This window comes from Heteronotia binoei, chromosome 1 (genome assembly GCF_032191835.1).
Source record: "Heteronotia binoei isolate CCM8104 ecotype False Entrance Well chromosome 1, APGP_CSIRO_Hbin_v1, whole genome shotgun sequence".
Classification (NCBI taxonomy): domain Eukaryota; kingdom Metazoa; phylum Chordata; class Lepidosauria; order Squamata; family Gekkonidae; genus Heteronotia; species Heteronotia binoei.
Genome location: NC_083223.1, coordinates 12,978,340 through 12,997,683, shown reverse-complemented (window position 1 = coordinate 12,997,683; position 19,344 = coordinate 12,978,340). Strand labels below are relative to the sequence as shown.

Here is a 19,344-nt window from a genome sequence, read left to right as displayed (position 1 = left end):
ATGGAGAGAAAAAGAAAGATGAAATCTGTGAAACATCCACATCATAAAGAAAAGAGTAAGAGCTCACAGTAAGATTCCAGAGGAAGTTCTTGCGAAGTAGCAAAGTGTCATAAAACAGTCTAATACAGAGGTGTTGAACTAATCTGTTATGAGAGCCAGAACTGACATAAATAAGACTTTGTTAGCCATGTCGGGCGGGCCATGTGTGTACCTATTTCAGATTAGGTAGCAGAGATATAAACTTTCTAAAGAACACACAAACACAAAGATTTCTTTTTAAAAAATACTCAAAATAAAATATGCTTAAAACAGTAGCACTCATTGGTCTTAAAGTGCATTCTTTCTATTTCTCCCATGGGATCCATGGAACTGGACAAAAGAAGCTCTGGCTCTTTCCTTCCTTCCCTAGGGGACCGGGGAGAAGGAGCCTCAGCCAATAGAAGGAAAAGAGGCTTGGCTCAGTAGCTCTGCTGTAATTGAGAAAGCCTGGCAAAGCATTTATCCCTCCCCCCTCCCTCCCCCAGGGGGTTCAATTCTGTGAGCCCCAAAAGAAGACGCCCCTATCCTTCATTATTTCCAATGAAAGGAAGCCATTTAAAAGGTGTGAGGTCTCTTTAAATGTGAAATCCAGAACTCCCTTTGAAGTTCAATTATGTTTGTCACACCCTTGCTCCTGGCTTCACACCCAATGTCTCCTGGCTCCACCCCCAAAGTTATAGGGTATAATGGAAAATTGATCAGCTGTTTTCTGGGGCTCAGGGGGGCCGTTTTTGGAAGTAGAGGCACCAAATTTTCAGCACAGCATTTGGTGCCTCTCCTCAAAAGACCCTCCACGTTTCAAAAGGATCGGACCAGGGGGTCCAATTCTAAGAGCCCTTGAAGGTGCCCTAACCTTCATTACTTACAATGGAGGGAAGGCATTTTAAAAGGTGTGGGGTCCGTTTAAACGTGATGGCCAGAACTCCCTCTGTAGCTCAATCCTGCTTGTCACAGCCTTGCTCCTGGCCCCACCCCCAAAGTCCCCAGATATTTCTTGAATTGGACTTGGCAACCCTACTCCCCAGGCTCCACCCCCAAATGTGCAGGAAACCTCCCTCCCTCCCCGCCAAGGGGCTGAGCAGAACCCCGCCGGGGGCCACCCCGGAAAAGGACGCACCTGGAGTCCCTCACGCGGCACCTCCGAAGCGTCCCCACCGAACTTCCGGGCGCCGGGCGATGACGTCACGGCCGAGGGGGCGCGCGGGGAGGAGGAACGACGGCGGCTCGAGGAGGCCAAACGCATCGAGCGGAGGCCTAGAGCGGCGTCCGTGATGGCTGCGGCGGGGCTGGCGAGGCGGGGGTGGCGGCGGGGCTGGGGCTGGGGCTGCTGGGCCAGGAGCAGCAGCGGCGCCGTGCGGCCCTTCGACCGGGGGCTGAAGCGGAAGCAAAAGAACTGGGCGGCGGCCCAGCCTGAGCCCGAGCGCTGCGAGTACCTCCGCCACGAGGTCAGGGGCCGCGGTTGCCAGCCTCCCGGGGGAGCCAGGAGACACGGGGTGGAGCAAGAAGACATGGGGGTGGAGCCAGGAGACATGGGGGTGGAGCCAGGAGCAAGGTTGTGACGTGCATAACTGAGCTCCCAAGGGACTGCTGGCCATCACATTGAAAGGGACCGCACAGCTTTTAAATGCCTTCCTTCCATAGGAAATAACAGAGGATAGGGGCACCTTCTTTGGGGGCTCATAGAATTGGACCCCCTGGGCCACTCCTTTTGACACTTGGAGGGTGTTCTGAGGAGAGGCACTGGATGCTATGCTGCAAATCTGGTGCTTCTACCTCAAAAAACAGCCCACCCAGAGGCCTAGATGATCGCAGATCAATTCTCTATTATATGCTATGGGAATCGGTCTCCATAGGGAATATTGGAGTTCCCAGCGGACATTCCCCCCCCCCCCCCACTATTCTGATGACCCTGAAGCGGGGGGAGGGCTTCCAAAGCGGGGGATCACCTGGGGATTGGCAACCCTACATCTTGACCTGGCCACCCTAGGCTGAGCCACCTTCCCAAACCCCGCCCTCTCCTGGCTCCGCCCCCTTCAAGTCTCCAGGTATATTCCAACCCAGACCTGGCCACCTGAGGCTGAGCAGATGCAGTTGGGCCAAGCCAGGGGTGGCCAAATTGTGGCTCGGGAGCCACATGTGGCTCTTTCACACATATTGTGTGGCTGTTGGCCGGCTTGCCTCTTTTAATCACTTCTCCAAACCAAGTCAGCCAGAGAATGCATTTAAAGTTAAAGTTGCTTTCTTTCCAGCTCTCCATTTCCCATCTTCCTTCCTTCCTTCCTTCCTTCCTTCCTTCCTTCCTTCCTTCCTTCCTTCCTTCCTTCCTTCCTTCCTTCCTTCCTTCCTTCCTTCCTTCTCTTGTGGCTCTCAAACATCTCACATTTATTCAGCTTGACTCTTACCTTAAGCAAGTTTGGCCACCCTTGGGCCAAGCCATGACAGCCCCGCTCCCCCCCCCAGCCCAAGATCACCCAGTCTGTTTCTCTGGCACCAGCGGGGATTCAAACCTGAGTCTGCCAAGTTAAAAGGACCAGGTGGGAGGTGATGGGAAAGACCTCAGCCTGAGACCCTGGAGAGCGGCTGCCGGCCCGAGTAGACAACACTGACCCTGATGGGCCAAGGTCTGATTCAGTAGAAGGCAGCTTGGTGTGTGTTCTTCTGTGCCCCTGGCTTTTTTTTCCCATTGAAGACTCTTAAAGACAGAAAGCTGATGAATATATTTTCATGTTGGAATTTTTTTTGTTTTTTTTTTAAATTAAATTGGGCTGATAGTCCATCTCGCTGTCTCTGTAATGGAGACCAGAGGCCCACTTGTCCATTCAAGGTCATTGACTGGAATTTCCAGCACGATTCTGGTTTGATGACAGGTACTCCACTGGGTGTCTCCACGGGCGATTTCCCCCTTGAAATTGGTACTGTTGGCTCCATTCCATTGCACATGTCTATAGCAGTTGTGGGGCAGGCGGGTACAGCCAGTTTGGTGTAGTGGTGGAGCGCGCAGGCTCTTATCTGGGAGAACCGGGTTTGATTCCCCACTCCTCTGCTTGCAGCTGCTGGAATGGCCTTGGGTCAACCATAGCTCTTGCAGAGCTGTCGTTGAAAGGGAAGCTTCTGTCAGAGCTCTCTCAGGCCCACCCACTTCACAGGATGTCTGTTGTGGAGGGAGGGTAAAAGAGATATGGAGGGAGGGTAAAGGAGATGATCACCATCTTCAAGTACTTGAAGGGCTGTCATACAGAGGATGGCGTGGAATTGTTTTCTGTGGCCCCAGAAGGTAGGACCAGAACCAGTGGGTTGAAATTAAATCAAAAGAGTTTCCGACTCAACATTAGGAAGAACTTCCTGACCATTAGAGCGATTCCTCAGCGGAACAGGCTTCCTCACAAGGTGGTGGGCTCTCCTTCCTTGGAGGTTTTTAAACAGAGGCTGATGGCCATCTGACAGCAATGAAGATCCTGTGAATTTAGGGGGAGGTGTTTGTGAGTTTCCTGCATTGTGCAGGGGGTTGGACTAGATGACCCTGGAGGTCCCTTCCAACGCAGGAGGGGGTGGGCTCTCCTTCCTTGGAGGTTTTGAAACAGAGGCTAGATGGCCGTCTGACAGCAATGAAGATCCTGTGAATTTAGGGGGAAGTGTTTGTGAGTTTCCTGCATTGTGTGTCAAAACTGAGCCACTGTTGCACTCTTATCTTTGGGAGAAAATCTGGGAATGCAAAGCAATTTCTGAAAAATGTAATAACATTTAATGTTGTAGCAGACACTAATTTTTATTCTGTTACAGGTCGGTGGGAGGATAGCAGACCGCGTCTTTGATATTTCTAGGTAAGATATTGGCATATCTAATGCATGTTTCATCTCCATGACATTTTAATGTAAAGCTTTAAAATGTGGGTAGCTGTTATAAAGTTCCCTGCTGAGTTTTATGGTGCGGTATTGTTCTTTGTACACGGAGGGGGGAGGGGCTGAATTGGATTTCTTCTACAGTAACTTCATTTTTTAGGCATCGTGCTTTTGTTATTCACATGCAGGGGTTGTTAAAAGTTGTATCCTTTTGTACCTTGCGGAAGATGGAAGAACATCGGACGAGTAACTTTTATTTTCTTGCATGCCTTGTCTTAATAACCACCTTCTCCCATTCCAAAGAAGTCAGTCTTGTAAATTAAAGTCCAGATATTATTGTCAGCCATTCATGGATTTACACTTCATTTACTTGATCTGCAGCCCCGTGGTGCAGAGTGGTAAAGCTGCAGTACTTCAGTCCAAGCTCTCTGTTCACGACCTGAGTTCGATCCCGGCGGAAGCTGAGTCAGGAAGCCGGCTCAAGGTTGACTCAGCCTTCCATCCTTCCGAGGTCGGTAAAATGAGTACCCAGTTGGCTGGGGGGAAAGTGTACAGGACTGGGGAAGGCAATGGCAAACCACCCCGTAAAAAGTCTGCCGTGAAAACGTGATGCAACGTCACCCAAGACTTGGAAACAACTGGTGTTTGCACAGGGGACTACCTTTACCTTTATTATTGTCAGGCATTCATGGATTTATGCTTGATTTACACAAATCTGGCAACAGATTGCAAGTGAGGAAGGTAATTTCTAGAAGCTGCATGCACCCACCCTCTTTCTATGTCAAGTCCTAAGAATTTGGATAAAAAAATTCGCAGCCTTGCTTGAAATTTGTCACCAAGTCTTACGAAGTGTATGCTGAAAATATTCCTCCATGCTTTTTGTCTGGAAGAATATTTAGTGTCTATTTCTTAAAGGTCAAGGTAGTCCCCTGTGCAAGCACCAGTCGTTTCCGACTCTGGAGTCACATCACCTCACGACGTTTTCACGGCACTTTTTTACGGGGTGGTTTGCCATTGCCTTCCCCACCCCCCCGCAAGCTGGGTACTCATTTTACCCGCCTCGGAAGAATGGAGGGTTGAGTCAGCCTCGAACCGACTAACTGAACTCGGCTTCCACCAGGATCAAACTCAGGTTGTGAGCAGAGAGCTCAGACTGCAGTACTGCAGCTTTACCGCTCTGCGCCGTGGGGCTCCTATATTTCTTAGAACTCTTGAATTGAATAGTCAAGCAACAGTGGAAATTCCTGTGTTTGACTCTAAGGTAGATACTGGAAATGTTCTCCTGACTAAATTATGTGCAGTAGGAGGGAAGAGAGGTAGTATATATTTCATTATGAAGAGACTCGTTAGAGAGCCGGTTTGGTGTAGTGGTTAAGTGTGGTAAGTAAGTGCAGAGTGGTAAAGCTGCAGTACTGCCGTCCAGGCTCTCTGCTCACGACCTGAGTTTGATCCTGGCGGAAGCCGAGTTCAGGTAGCCAGCTTGAGGTTGACTCAACCTTCCATTCTTCCGAGGTTGGTAAAATGACCGCTCTCACAATACAAGAACTCGTGGGCATTCAATGAAATTGCTGTGAGGTCAGGTTAAAACAGATAAAAGGAAGTCCTTCACCCAAAGGGTGATTAACATGTGGAATTCACTGCCACAGGAGATGGTGGCGGCTACAAGCATAGCCGGCTTTAAGAGGGGATTAGATAAAAATACGGAGCAGAGGTCCATCAGTGGCTATTAGCTGTATATGTGTGTGTGTATGTGTGTATATGTATGTGTGTACACATATATTGGCCACTGTGTGACACAGAATGTTGGACTGGATGGGCCATTGGCCTGATCCAACATGGCTTCTCTTATGTTCTTAAGTGCAAGGACGCTTATTTGGGAGAACCGGGTTTGATTCCCCACTCCTCCACTTGCAGCTGCTGGAATGGCCTTGGGTCAGCCATAGCTCTCACAGAGCCGTCCTTGAAAGGGCAGCTTCTGGGAGAACTCTCTCAGCCCCACCCACCCCGCAGGGTATCTGTTGTGGGGGGAGGAAGATAAAGGAGATTGTGAGTCGCTCCGAGTCTCTGATTCAATCTGCAGTCTTCTTCATGAGCACATCAAGGAAGGTGTTTTTTCTAACCTGTTTCATTAAGGTGGGGGGGGGGGGCTTACTCCCCAGTAAATTCAGCCTGTGTCTTGTTAGAAAAAGCAACTGTTTCATCAAAGTGTACTATACAATGTACTTCCTCGGTTACATTCTTGTAAGTCAGTTCTCTTTGTCGCTCTTAAAGGACTTTCTCGCTCGCTTTGGACCTTGGCTGCGGGCGAAGCCACGTAGCGCAGCATTTGAGCAAGGTATTGTGCTTCGTCCGTTGCGGCGTTTGGGAACGTGGCGTTGACAGTGAACTAAACAGTGACCCCGGCTGAAGTGAGAAGGACGCCAGCCTTGGTGGCAGTGGCAGTAGAAAGTATGCCGAGTCTTAGTAAATTTATGGAGACCTCATGGGGTCTTTGAGGCAAAAGATGGTCAGAGGTGGTTTGCCATTGCCTGCCTCTGTGTGGCAACCTTCGACTTCCTTGGGGGTCTCCCATCTTAGTACCAACCAGGTCTCTCACCCTGCTTGGCTTCTGAGATCTGATAAGATCAGGCTAGCCTGGGCCATCGAGGTCAAGACAAGAGATGTTCAGATGTGATTTGCCCTTGCCTCCCTCTGCATAGCAACCCCGGGCTTCCTAGACCAGGGGCGTCAAACATGCAGTTTGGCGGCCGAATCAGGCCCCCAGGGGGGGCTCCTATCAGCCCCCGAGCAACTGGCCATCATCTGCTTCCTTCTCCCTCTTTCTTGCTGCCTTCTGCATCATAGCTTGCTTTGCCAGGCTTGCTCAATCGCACAGCAGAGCTAGAGAGCAAAACCTCTATTTTCTCCATTGGCTAAGGCTCCTCCCTTGGGGAGGAAGGGGGGAGAGACAGCTTGCTTTGCCGGGCTCTCTCCCTCTGACGTGGCTCAGCCCAAAAAGGTCTCATTTATGTCAGATCTGGCCCTCATAACAAATGAGTCTGACACCCCTAGGTGATCTCCCATCCAAGTACTAACTGATACTTGGAGAGCCAGTTTGGTGTAGTGGTTAAGTGCGTGGACTCTTAACTGGGAGAACGGGGTTTGATTCCCCACTCCTCCACTTGCACCTGCTGGAATGGCCTTGGGTTAGCCACAACTCTTGCAGGAGTTGTCCTTGAAAGGGCAGCTTCTGGGAGAGCTCTCTCAGCCCCACCTACCTCACAGGCTGTCTGTCTCCTGAGACCCAGTTTGGTGTAGTGGTTAAGTGTGCAGACTCTTAACTGGGAGAACGGGGTTTGATTCCCCACTCCTCCACTTGCAGCTGCTGATTGACCTTGGGTCAGCCACAAGTTCTCACAGAGCTGTTCTCTCAAGAGCAGTTTCTCTCAGAGCTCTCTCAGCCCCACCTGCCTCAGAGGGTGTCTGTTACCTGCTTCTGACAAGATCCAACAAGACTGGCCTAGTCTGGGCCATCCGGGTCAAGGTGATGGTAGAACGTTTAAGAAGATGATGACTGCAGATTTATACCCTGCCCTTCTCACTGAATCAGAGACTCAGAGTGGCTTTTTTGTTGTTCAGTCGCACAGTCGAGTATGACTCTTTGCGACCCCATGGACCAAGTCATGCCAGGCCCTCCTGCTTTCCATCATCCTCTGAAGTCTGCTCAAATTCGTGTTTGTTACATCAGTAACGCTGTCCAGCCATCTCATCTTTTGCTGTCCCCTTCTTTTGCCTTCTGTCTTTCCTACCATCAGGGTGTTCTCCAGCAAGTGCTTCCTTCTCATTGGGTGGCCATAAGGTTTGAGCTTCTTACGATCTTACAGAGTGGCTTACAATCTCTTATATCTTCTCCCCCCCCCACAACAGACACCCTGTGAAGTGGGCGGGGCTGAGAGGGCTCTGACAGAAGCTACCCTTTCAAGGACAGCTCTGCAAGAGCTATGGCTGACCCAAGGCCATTCCAGCAGCTGCAAGTGGAGCAGTGGGGAATCAAACCCAGTTCTCCCAGAGAAGAGAGCTATGGCTGACCCAAGGCCATTCCAGCAGCTGCAAGTGGAGCAGTGGGGAATCAAACCCAGTTCTCCCAGAGAAGAGTCCGCGCACTTAACCACTACACCAAAGTGGTGTACCTATATGGGGCAAAGGGTCGGTTCTGTTTCATCTTGTTATTTGCAACAGTTCAGGTATTATAACATAATTTTAAGTATCTTTTCTGTTTGCGGAAGGCACGAGGGGTGATTTTTACCTGTTCATCCCTACTGTATGCCCAGTGTTTTCCCGGGCGGGGGGAGGTGTCAATGGAGCCCGCGAGGAAGGTTCCGTGGGGCGTGGCCATCTGCAGCAGGATTGACGAGGCTAGAAAATGTTCCCGCAGCAACACCCAGTCTAGTGTTGAGGCCAATGTCACACTAACCTCTCTGGCGACAGCAACAACAAAATCAAGCTTGGTAAAACTGTTATCTGTTCTGTCGGGAAGAATACTTGATGTTGTCCTAGAAATGCATTTTCAAGGGAATTGGGGTTTTTTTTTCTGCAGAGAATTGTTCTAGCCCAGGGATGGCCTGACTGTGGCTCAGGAGTCACACATTGCTCTTTCACACATATTGTGTGGCTCTCCAAACCCCCACTGCCCTATTGGCTGGCTTAGAGAAGGCATTTATCTCTTTAAATCACTTCCCCAACCCAAGCCAGCTGATGGCTCGAAGAATGCAAGTTAAAGTTGCTTTCTTTCCACCTCTCCCTCTGCCCTCATTTTCCTTCCTTCCTTCCTTCCTTCCTTCCTTCCTTCCTTCCTTCCTTCCTTCCTTCCTTCCTTCCTTCCTTCCTTCCTTCCTTCCTTCCTTCCTTCCTTCCTTCCTTCCTTCCTTCCTTCCTTCCTTCCTTCCTTCCTTCCTTCTCCTTCCTTCCTTCCTTCCTGTGAGCCAGCTTGGTGTACTGGTTAAGTGTGCAGACTCTTATCTGGGAGAATTGGGTTTGATTCCCCACTCCTCCACTTGCACCTGCTAGCATGGCCTTGGGTCAGCCATAGCTCTGGTAAAGGTTGTCCTTGAAAGGGCAGCTGCTGTGAGAGCCCTCTCAGCCCCACCTACCTCACAGGGTGTCTGTTGTGGGGGGAGAAGATATAGGAGATTGTAAGCCGCTCTGAGTCTCTGATTCAGAGAGAAGGGCGGGGTATAAATCTGCAGTCTTCTTCTTCTTCTCCTTCCTTCCTTCCTTCCTTCCTTCCTTCCTTCCTTCCTTCCTTCCTTCCTTCCTTCCTTCCTTCCTTAAGCAAGTTTGGCCACCCCTGTTCTAGCCCGATGGATGATTCCTAGCTAAAGCACACTCAGATCCAAAGGAGTAGTTTGCTTCTGTATGACACCCTTGTAGATAAGAGCACGAGGGGTGATTCCACCTCCTGAAATAATGTGAAAAGATTGAAGACGGTGATCCGTTTCTGTTTCAGGACGTGGTCGAAAGGTTTTGTCAAACCGACCTTGCGGAAAACGCGCTGGTAAGTGGCCGCGTATCGCGCCTGCCTGCTGTTTAATCTCTGATACGGAAAAGTAAAGCGGTCAGAGTCGCTGATGCGAAACCATTTCTGTTCTAAATCGATTTAGAGGAACGCTGCAGAATCAGAGATTCCCACGTTCAGCGTCGTGGCGGATGAGGAATTCCTCCCTTTCAGAGAGAACACGTTCGAACTTGTCGTCAGCAGTTTGAGGTGAATGGTTTATGCTGCAGCCATCTCCGTTCCTTTGTACGGGTGCAAAAACCGAAGAGCGCTGGCAGGAAGGAAGCGGATTCATTCAAAATGCGGCGTTGAAAGAGAGATTTGCGGATACTGTGGGGTGCGAAAAAGACAAATCAGCGGCTCCTCGACCAAATCACGCCCGATCTCCCCCAGCAAGTAAAACGACCAAACCAAGGCCGTTGTCCAATTATGAGAAGACAAGAGTCACTGGGAAAGACAATCGGGCTAGGAAAAGTGGAAGTCAGTAAGAAAAGAGCAGGACCCAACGTGAGAGGGACAAAGTTTGAGTTTGCTGGTGCCTTTAAAACCAACAGTGTTTTATTCAGGTGTGAGCTTTTCGTGTGCACACACACCTGAGGGGGTGAGCATGCACACAAAAGCTTATACCTTTTTTGGGGGGGATAGTGTATATTTTGTGTGTGCGTGCGCATCTGGAAGTTGTGTCCGCCTGTGGCGACTGACCTCTACTGGGGGCCTGGAGAATATTGGCTGAATAAAGCCTGCCCCTGGGCGTTTCAAGGAAGTCTCCCATCCAAGCGCTAACCGCGGTCAACCCTGCTTCTGAGATCTGACACGATCGGGCTCGCCTGGGCCAACCGGGTCAGCACGAAGGCTCATAGCTTGGTTCTGCTGCTTCGGGCCAACATGGCTGCCCAGCTGCGTCTACCAACGTGAGGGGGAGATGGACTCGGTCAGGGAAGCCCCAGTCCTCGGTTTGCAAGTCCATTGACGAGGATGCTTTGGAGGACAGTAAGGTCTGGGGTCTCATCCCACAATTTTAAAATCAAATCTTATGTTACCTGTTAGCAGGGGTGGGATTCTAGCAGGAGCTCCTTTGCATATTAGGCCACGCCCCCTTGTTGTAGCCGATCCTCCAAGAGCTTACCAAAAAGAGCCTTGTAAGCTCTCGGCGGATTGGCTGCATCGGGGGTGTGTGGCCTAATATGTGGAATTCTAGCAGGAGCTCCTTTGCATCTTAGGCCACACCCCCACTGATGTAGCCAGTCCTCCAAGAGCTTACAAGGCTCTTTTTGGTAAGCTCTTGGAGGATTGGCTACATCAGGGGACATGGCCTAATATGCAAAGGAGCTCCTGCTAGAATTCCACATATTAGGCCACACACCCCTGATGCAGCCAATCCGCCGAGAGCTTACAAGGCTCTTTTTGGTAAGCTCTTGGAGAATCGGCTACAACGGGGGGGGGGGGGGGGGGGGGGGCGTGGCCTAATACGCAAAGGAGCTCCTGCTAGAATCCCACCCCTGCACGCCAGTAATTTGGGAGTGTCGAACAGCTGAAGCCTCCCAGTTGCTTTATTGTATTTTCCCCAGTACGATTTCATAAATGGCATCATTTTGCCGCAGTGCCGTATGTTTGTCTTCGTGTCCAGCTGCGCGTCCGGCGCTGACCGGCAAACTGCTTACACCGCTTGCTGTTGCTTTGGCGTTCCAGTGATGGGAGTATGAATCTCAGCCACTGCCTTTGTCCTTCCTTTGCATTTGGCATTTGCTGCGTGCCAGAAACCCCCGGTGTGAGGAAATGATATATTCTGCCTCTTAACTTCTCTTCTCCTTCCTCTGTTTCCAGTTTGCATTGGGTGAACGACCTTCCCAAAGCCTTGCATGAGGTAAGCAAAAGCCTCGTGGTACCTGCAAGGACGCTAGTGTGCCCCGTCGGTTAATGCTTGTGGAATCATGGGATCACGGAGTTGGAAGGGACCATACAGGCCATGTAGTCCAACTCCCTGGCTCAAAAAACATTCCAAGATCAGGTTTTCAAAGAACAATTCTTCAGTTTTCTCTTCAGATCGATAGATAAAGAAAGTGCATTACTGTTTATTTGTCTTATTCTTATTTTGGTGTCTTGGTTAAGTGTGTGGACTCCTATCTGGGAGAACCGGGTTTGATTCCCCACTCCTCCGCTTGCGGCTGCTGGAATGGCCTTGGGTCAGCCAGAGCTCTTGTAGGAGTTGTCCTTGAAAGGGCAGCTTCTGGGAGAGCTCTCTCAGCCCCACCCACCTTACAGGGTGTCTGTTGTGGGGGAAGAAGGTGAAGGAGATTGTGAGCCACTCTGAGATTCAGTGAAGGGCAGGAGTTGTAGGAGTTGTCCTTGAAAGGGCAGCTTCTGGGAGAGCTCTCTCAGCCCCACCCACCTTACAGGGTGTCTGTTGTGGGGGAAGAAGGTGAAGGAGATTGTGAGCCACTCTGAGATTCAGTGAAGGGCAGGATATAAATCCAAAATCTTCTTCTTTTGTTAAGTTATTGATCGATTTATTCGATTTTTTTTTTATCCCGCTCCTCCCTGAGAATGGGGCTCAGGGTGGCTAATGACATGAAAAGTACAATAACAACAATAAAACCATAATTTCAGAATAACATGAAAAGTACAATAACAACAATAAAACCGTAATTTCAGTAAAATTAAATTAAAACTCAGCCCACAGATTTTGGCATAGAATTGCACAGCGGTGATGGTAGAATCCACCAGAATTGCATGAGTGGGTTGGCTGGCGTATTAACTCTGTCTTGCGTGCCCTGCGGAATGCGGACAAGCCTCCCAGACCAGAGTCTCCTCAGACAGAGCACTCCACCAGGTCGGGGCCACGACAGAAAAGGCCCCTCACTCTTGTTGCACTCCTGTGGATGCCACCGAAACCCCACGTGTGGCAGAAACGAGAGACCGCGAGAGGTCATAAGGGAAGAGGCAGCCCTTCAAGTAGGATGGTCCCGGACCATTCAGGGCTTTCAAGGTTGATACCAACACCTTGAATGTAACCTGGTGATGATCTGGAAGCTGTGCCATTTGACCTACAGTTTGTTTTGCTGCAATAGACTAACACATCTCAACCCTCTGGACTTAGAAGAAGACTGCAGATTTATACCCCACCCTTCTCTCTGATCAGAGTTCTCAGAGCGGCCTACAATCTCCTTTCCCTTCCTCCCCCACAGCAGACACCCTGTGAGGTGGGTGGGGCTGGAGAGGGCTCTCCCAGCAGCTGCCCTTTCAAGGACAGAGTCTCAGAGCGGCTCACAATCTCCTTTACCTTCCCCCCCCCCAACAGACACCCTGTGAGGTGGGTGGGCCTGAGAGAGCTCTCACGGCAGCTGCCCTTTCAAGGACAACCTCTGCCAGAGCTCTGGCTGACCCAAGGCCATTCCAGCAGGAGCAAGTGGAGGAGTGGGGAATCAAACCCAGGTTCTTCCAGAGAAGAGTCCGCACGCTTATCCACTACACCCAAACTGGCTCTCTCCCAAACTTACTACAGCAGAAGCTTCGGCGGGCAACTTTTACTCAGCTACGGTGACTCGTTCCAGATACACCAAGTCCTGAAACCCGATGGAGTGTTTGTCGGCGCCATGTTTGGGGGAGACACCCTTTACGAGCTTCGCTGCTCTCTGCAGCTGGCGGAACTGGAAAGAGAAGGCGGCTTTTCTCCCCACGTGTCTCCTTTCACCGCCGTCAACGACCTGGGGCACCTGCTGGCAGGAGCCGGCTTCAACACCTTGACCGTGGTAACTATCGGTAGCGCAGAAGGAACAGCACAGAGAACGGCTGCAGGGGCTGGCCAGTTGCTTCTGTCTTGTAGCAAACTTACCCGCAAGCTCTAAATCTCAAAAAGCGTTTTGCTCTAAACTCTTTGGGGGAGCGTGCACTGAAATTAACTTTAAGGTGGCTCCTGCTCTAAATCGGGGAGGAGGAAAATATAGTTCTAAGTGGGTGTTGAATTGGAAGAGTCATCTGCACAGATTGCAAAGCAATTAAGAGTGCCGAGTTAAATCGGTACCGTGATAGCAGCAACAGTTAGTTGTTGCTATCAAAAAAGTTGTTTTACTGGGAGAGATCCCGCAGGGCCCTTATGGCCTCTGGGAGAGCATTCCACAGCATTGGTGCTGCCACTGAGAAGGCCCTAGCTTGTGTAGAGCAGTCTGGCCTCCCTTGGTCCAGGGATGGATAGCAGATTTTGAGCTCCCAAACGTAGTGCTCTCTGGAGAACATATAGGGAAAGGCAGACCCATAAATGGGCAGGTCCTCGGCCATATAGGGTCTTCAAGGTCAATACCAGCACTTTGAAATGGACTCAGTACACAATAGGCAGCCAGTGCAGCTCTTTCAGCACTGGCCGAATGTGCTCCCATCGAGGGGGCCCCATTAACAACCGCCCTGCAGCGTTCTGCACTAGCTGCAGTTTTCAAGTCAGAGTCAATGGCAGCCCCATGTAGAGGGCATTACGGTAGTCTATTCTCGAGGTAACTTTACCGTGCTTTACTGTTTCTCTGTGTCATTAGTAGCGACGGCTCCCTTTTATGAATGGCACGAGGTGGCATGTGCCTCTTCCCAAACGGACACTTCTGTCCCTGTCGACACCATTCTGTCGCTCACAGCTTCCCCATGGACGCCCACGAGTGTCGTGCGTTCAACCAGCGGTGCAGAACTGCGACTAACCAGCGGACTGGAGCCATTTTTTAATCTGCCTTTGAGAAACGCATTGCTTTTAAATACGTTTAAAAACATAAACTTTCCTTTTCTTTCTTTTTTTTTTTAGGACACTGATGAAATTCAAGTAAACTATCCCGGGATGTTTGAACTTATGGACGATCTCCAAGGCAAGTTTACTTTTTTTAAAATAGCAAGCCAGCGTGACGGTAAGTCTGGCAGAGAAAGGTCACTGATTTGACCCTGTCCTGTATAACTGGAAATGTGCACGCAGGGCCGGCTCGTTCACTAGGCAAAGTAGGAGGTTGCCTAGGGCACCGGCAGGGTGGGGGCGCCAAATTTGGCCTTCCCCCCTCCTCCCCAGGCAAATGCCCAGTTTGCCCCCCCCCAGTGCCTTCTTCCTCCCTTCCCCACCCCAGGTCGATTTCAATGTCCAGAAGGGCGATAGAGCGCCGCTCCGAGCTGTGTAAAGGCGCCCCCTGCCGATCAGCTGATTGGCGGATAAAACCATGCTGCACACTCACTCAGCACCCAGGTAGGCCAACAGCAGCTGGAAGGAACCGTGTCTGGAAAGGGCACCACGGCTGCTCCCTCCTCCGTACTTCCTGGATGGGAAGGAAGTGCGGAGGAGGAAGCAGATGCGGCGCCCTTTCCGGACGCGGTTCGTTCGAGCTGCTGCTGGCCTTCCCAAAAGAACATAAGAGAAGCCACGCTGGATCAGACCAATGGCCCATCCAGTCCAACACTCTGTGTCACATAAGAGAAGCCATGTTGGATCAGGACAGTGGCCCATCCAGTCCAACACTCTGTGTCACATAAGAACAGAAGAGAAGCCATGTTGGATCAGGCCAGTGGCCCATCCAGTCCAACACTCTGTGTCACATAAGAACATAAGAGAAGCCATGTTGGATCAGACCAATGGCCCATCCAGTCCAACACTCTGTGTAACATAAGAACATAAGAGAAGCCATGCTGGATCAGGCCAATGACCCATCCAGTCCAACACTCTGTGTCACATAAGAACATAAGAGAAGCCATGTTGGATCAGGCCAATGGCCCATCCAGTCCAACACTCTGTGTCACATAAGAACAGAAGAGAAGCCATGTTGGATCAGGCCAATGGCCCATCCAGTCCAACACTCTGTGTCACATAAGAACATAAGAGAAGCCATGTTGGATCAGGCCAATGGCCCATCCAGTCCAACACTCTGTGTTACATAAGAACATAAGAGAAGCCATGCTGGATCAGGCCAATGGCCCATCCAGTCCAACACTCTGTGTCACATAAGAACATAAGAGAAGCCATGTTGGATCAGGCCAATGGCCCATCCAGTCCAACACTCTGTGTCACATAAGAACATAAGAGAAGCCATGTTGGATCAGGCCAATGGCCCATCCAGTCCAACACTCTGTGTCACATAAGAACATAAGAGAAGCCATGTTGGATCAGGCCAATGGCCCATCCAGTCCAACACTCTGTGTCACATAAGAACATAAGAGAAGCCATGTTGGATCAGGCCAATGGCCCATCCAGTCCAACACTCTGTGTCACATAAGAACATAAGAGAAGCCATGTAGGATCAGGCCAATGGCCCATCCAGTCCAACACTCTGTGTCACATAAGAACAGAAGAGAAGCCATGTTGGATCAGGCCAATGGCCCATCCAGTCCAACACTCTGTGTCACATAAGAGAAGCCATGTTGGATCAGGCCAGTGGCCCATCCAGTCCAACACTCTGTGTCACATAAGAGAAGCCATGTTGGATCAGGCCAGTGGCCCATCCAGTCCAACACTCTGTGTCACATAAGAGAAGCCATGTTGGATCAGGCCAATGGCCCATCCAGTCCAACACTCTGTGTCACATAAGAACAGAAGAGAAGCCATGTTGGATCAGGCCAATGGCCCATCCAGTCCAACACTCTGTGTCACATAAGAACAGAAGAGAAGCCATGTTGGATCAGGCCAATGGCCCATCCAGTCCAACACTCTGTGTCACATAAGAGAAGCCATGTTGGATCAGGCCAGTGGCCCATCCAGTCCAACACTCTGTGTCACACAGTGGCCAAAATATATACACACACACTCACGCTGTGGCTGATAGCCACTGATGGACCTCTGCTCCATATTTTTATCCAATCCCCTCTTGAACCAATCAGCCCAGGCGCTGAATGAGCGAGCAGCATGGTTTCAGCCGCCGATCAGCTGTTCAGCGGGGGGAGGGCACCTTTACACAGCTGGGAGCGGCGCTTAATCACCCTTCCAGACATTGAAATCGACCTAGGGAGGGAGGAGGCAGCATGGGGGGCACGGTGCCATGGGGGGGGAGGTGTGGGGGGCGCTGTGGAGGGGGGCAACAGGCTACCCAGTCTGCCTAGGGTGCCATGCGACCTCGGGCCGGTGCTGGGCACACAGAATACAAAACTCATGAAGAATGCCATGTCAGTTTGGTATAGTGGTTAAGTGTGTGGACTCTCATCTGGGAGAACCAGGTTTGATTCCCTACTCCTCCACTTGCAGCTGCTGGAATGGCCTTGGGTCAGCCATAGCTCTGGTAGGAGTTGTCCTTGAAAGGGCAGCTTCTGGGAGAGCCCTCTCAGCCCCACCCACTTCACAGCATGTCTGTTGTGGGGGAAAAAGATATAGGAGATTGTAAGCCGCTCTGAGTCTCTGATTCAGAGAGAAGGGCGGGGTATAAATCTGCAATCCTTCTCCTTCTTTTAAAGCCTGAACACTGTTTCTAGGTATGGGTGAGAGTAACTGCTGCTGGAATCGGAAGCCGGTGCTTCACAGGGAAACCATGCTGGCGGCGGCGGCCGTGTACAGGGGTAAGTGTGGCCGGAGCTTGCGGTTCAGACTGGCGTTGGTCATCTTGCTGTGAAATGGGCAGCTTCGGTGAAGACGCATCGGCTGAAACGGAGCGGTTTCGGGCAGCAGTTGGGTCAGGAGCAGTGTTCCCTCTAAGCGGAGTTAGCGTGAGCTAGCTCACACACTTTTAGCCTTCAGCTCACACTTTTTTGTCTTAGCTCAGGAAAAATGGCCCCAGAGCACAATAATTGATGCAGTCGCTCACCACTTTAATGCCAGTAGCTCACAAAGTAGAATTTTTGCTCACAATATTCTGCAGCTCAAAGGGAACATTGCCCAGGATGTGTTTGTGTCCTGCAGCTGGGTTCATCTGCCCCACATTTTCCGCACTGGCTGTGGCCATTCATTGCCTTTTCCCTCCCTCTTGCAGATCCAATTGCGGCACATGCTTTATTGCCCTCGAGGGCATGTAGCTCCTTCACACACATTGTGTGGCTTTCAAAGCCCCCCACTGCCTTGTTGGCTGGCTTGGAGAAGGCATTTCTCTTCTTAAATTGCTTATTCAAGCCAAGGCAGCCGGTGACTTGGAGATGGCATTTAGAGTGGCTTTCTTTCCACCTCCCCTCTCTCCTCCATCCCATCTATTTTCCTTCCTTCCTTCCTTCCTTCCTTCCTTCCTTCCTTCCTTCCTTCCTTCCTTCCTTCCTTCCTTCCTTCCTTCCTTCCTTCCTTCCTTCCTTCCTCCCTTCCTCCCTTCCTCCCTTCCTCCCTCCCTCCCTCCCTCCCTCCCTCCCCTTCCTTCCTTCCTTCCTTCCTTCCTTCCTTCCTTCCTTCCTTCCTTCCTTCCTTCCTTCCTTCCTTCCTTCCTTCCTCCCTCCCTCCCTCCCTCCCTCCCTCCCTCCCTCCAACATTTGACGTTTATTCTGTGTGGCTCTTACGTTAAGCAAGTTTGGCCACCCCTGCTATAGTGGGTTAAGTTTGTGCATGTGGTTTGATTTTGGCATGATGTAATGGATATGTTCCTTTATTAGAAATGTATGGAAACAATGACAGGACGGTACCTGCCACCTTTCAGATCTACTACATGATAGGATGGAAGTTTCATGAATCGCAGGTGAGGCACACCACTCCTGCCCCCTCTGTTTTCCATGGAGTGCCTGAATAAGCACGTTGTATACGTTATATGTTACGTTCTCAGGGCCTCTCATTCTAGAAGCCACTGATGTAGACACGTTAAGTGTTTGGTGACTGAATGAAACGATGGTGTCTGTCCTTCCAGGCAAGACCGGCCCAGAGAGGTTCTGCGACAGCATCGTTCGGAGACCTTAAAAAGATTAACGAGTCCATTGCGGGAAGGAAAAAATTTGAGACGAGGTAACGCTGTCTCGGCGGCGCCAGACTTACAATCCATCTACGGTAGTCGGTTTCAGAACAGGGCGCCACACTTCACGCTTCCTGATACATTACCGTGTGACCTGGAGATCATACACAATCGCTGACTTTGTCTCTTTCTTCACTGGTCATGCTCCTGTCTGTAAATTGTGTGGATTTTGTTTTGTATTGTTTCAGCCAAATAAAATGAGGGCACCTTATGGTTCTGTGAGGAGCCTGCCTACAACACTGATGACATAACGAGATAATGTGTCAGCTGTGGGGCCAGATCTTCCAACGGAGTGAAGCGGACAGAGGGAAATTTGACTCTCAAAAAGCTCAACCCCCCCCCCCCCCAAAAAAAAAAGACCTTGTCTCCTTAGTGCTACTGCACTCAAATCTAACTTCTGGAAGGATGCAAGAATCTATGCAGAGCAAGGGAGAGTCCTGAAACACCCTCATGTGTACTGGGAATATAACACCCAGCCATTTGCCAACTTCTGTGCTGCTGATCAGGGTAACCGTTGCTGCTTTATCTCTGTAGGTTTCTTATCGAATGCTGCAGCCTTGTCCCTTCTATAAATATTACTGGTGTTTTTGCAGCTTCTTTCCAGACTCTTCCAACATGCTAAGGCCTCTTGAGGCCCCTTCTCCTTTCCAAAACTGCTGATGAATAATAAAGTACTATTTAGAATGAGGTAATAAAATAGCCAGTAAGAACGTAAACTGCCAGCCATCTCAACTCCACCGCATATTTCAATATTGGTTAGATTTATTATTATTGAGATTTTGATTTGATATTTAATATAGTGGATATATAGATATTGAATCATAGAATCGTAGAGTTGGAAGGGACCTCCAGGGTCATCTAGTCCAACCCCCTGCACAATGCAGGAAACTCACAAACACTTCCCCCTAAATTCACAGGATCTTCATTGCTGTCAGATGGCCATCTAGCCTCTGTTGAAAAACCTCCCAGGAAGGAGAGCCCACCCCCTCCTGAGTTGGAAGGGACCTCCAGGGTCATCTAGTCCAACCCCCCTGCATAATGCAGGAAACCCACAAATACCTCCCCCTAAATTCAC

General features: G+C 50.4%; 2 protein-coding genes across 2 annotated transcripts in view; one reads left to right on the top strand and one right to left on the bottom strand.

Annotated features, from left to right (window-relative positions):
* Nucleotides 1–1,220, bottom strand: part of ESF1 (ESF1 nucleolar pre-rRNA processing protein homolog) — a 72,396-nt gene extending 71,176 nt beyond the window's left edge. The window contains exon 1 of the mRNA XM_060230831.1: nucleotides 1,157–1,220. The gene's annotated coding sequence lies outside the window, so the exon portion shown is untranslated. The remainder of the gene's footprint in view (nucleotides 1–1,156) is intronic.
* Nucleotides 1–18,510, top strand: NDUFAF5 (NADH:ubiquinone oxidoreductase complex assembly factor 5). The gene is made up of 12 exons (XM_060257481.1): nucleotides 1–55; nucleotides 1,111–1,484; nucleotides 3,820–3,860; nucleotides 6,150–6,213; nucleotides 9,364–9,411; nucleotides 9,518–9,621; nucleotides 11,236–11,275; nucleotides 12,963–13,160; nucleotides 14,192–14,252; nucleotides 16,825–16,908; nucleotides 17,920–18,002; nucleotides 18,168–18,510. Exons 1-12 carry the CDS (start codon nucleotides 1–3, stop codon nucleotides 18,264–18,266), a joined length of 1,251 nt encoding a protein of 416 aa, XP_060113464.1. The 3' UTR covers nucleotides 18,267–18,510.
* Nucleotides 18,511–19,344: the final 834 nt, after the last annotated feature.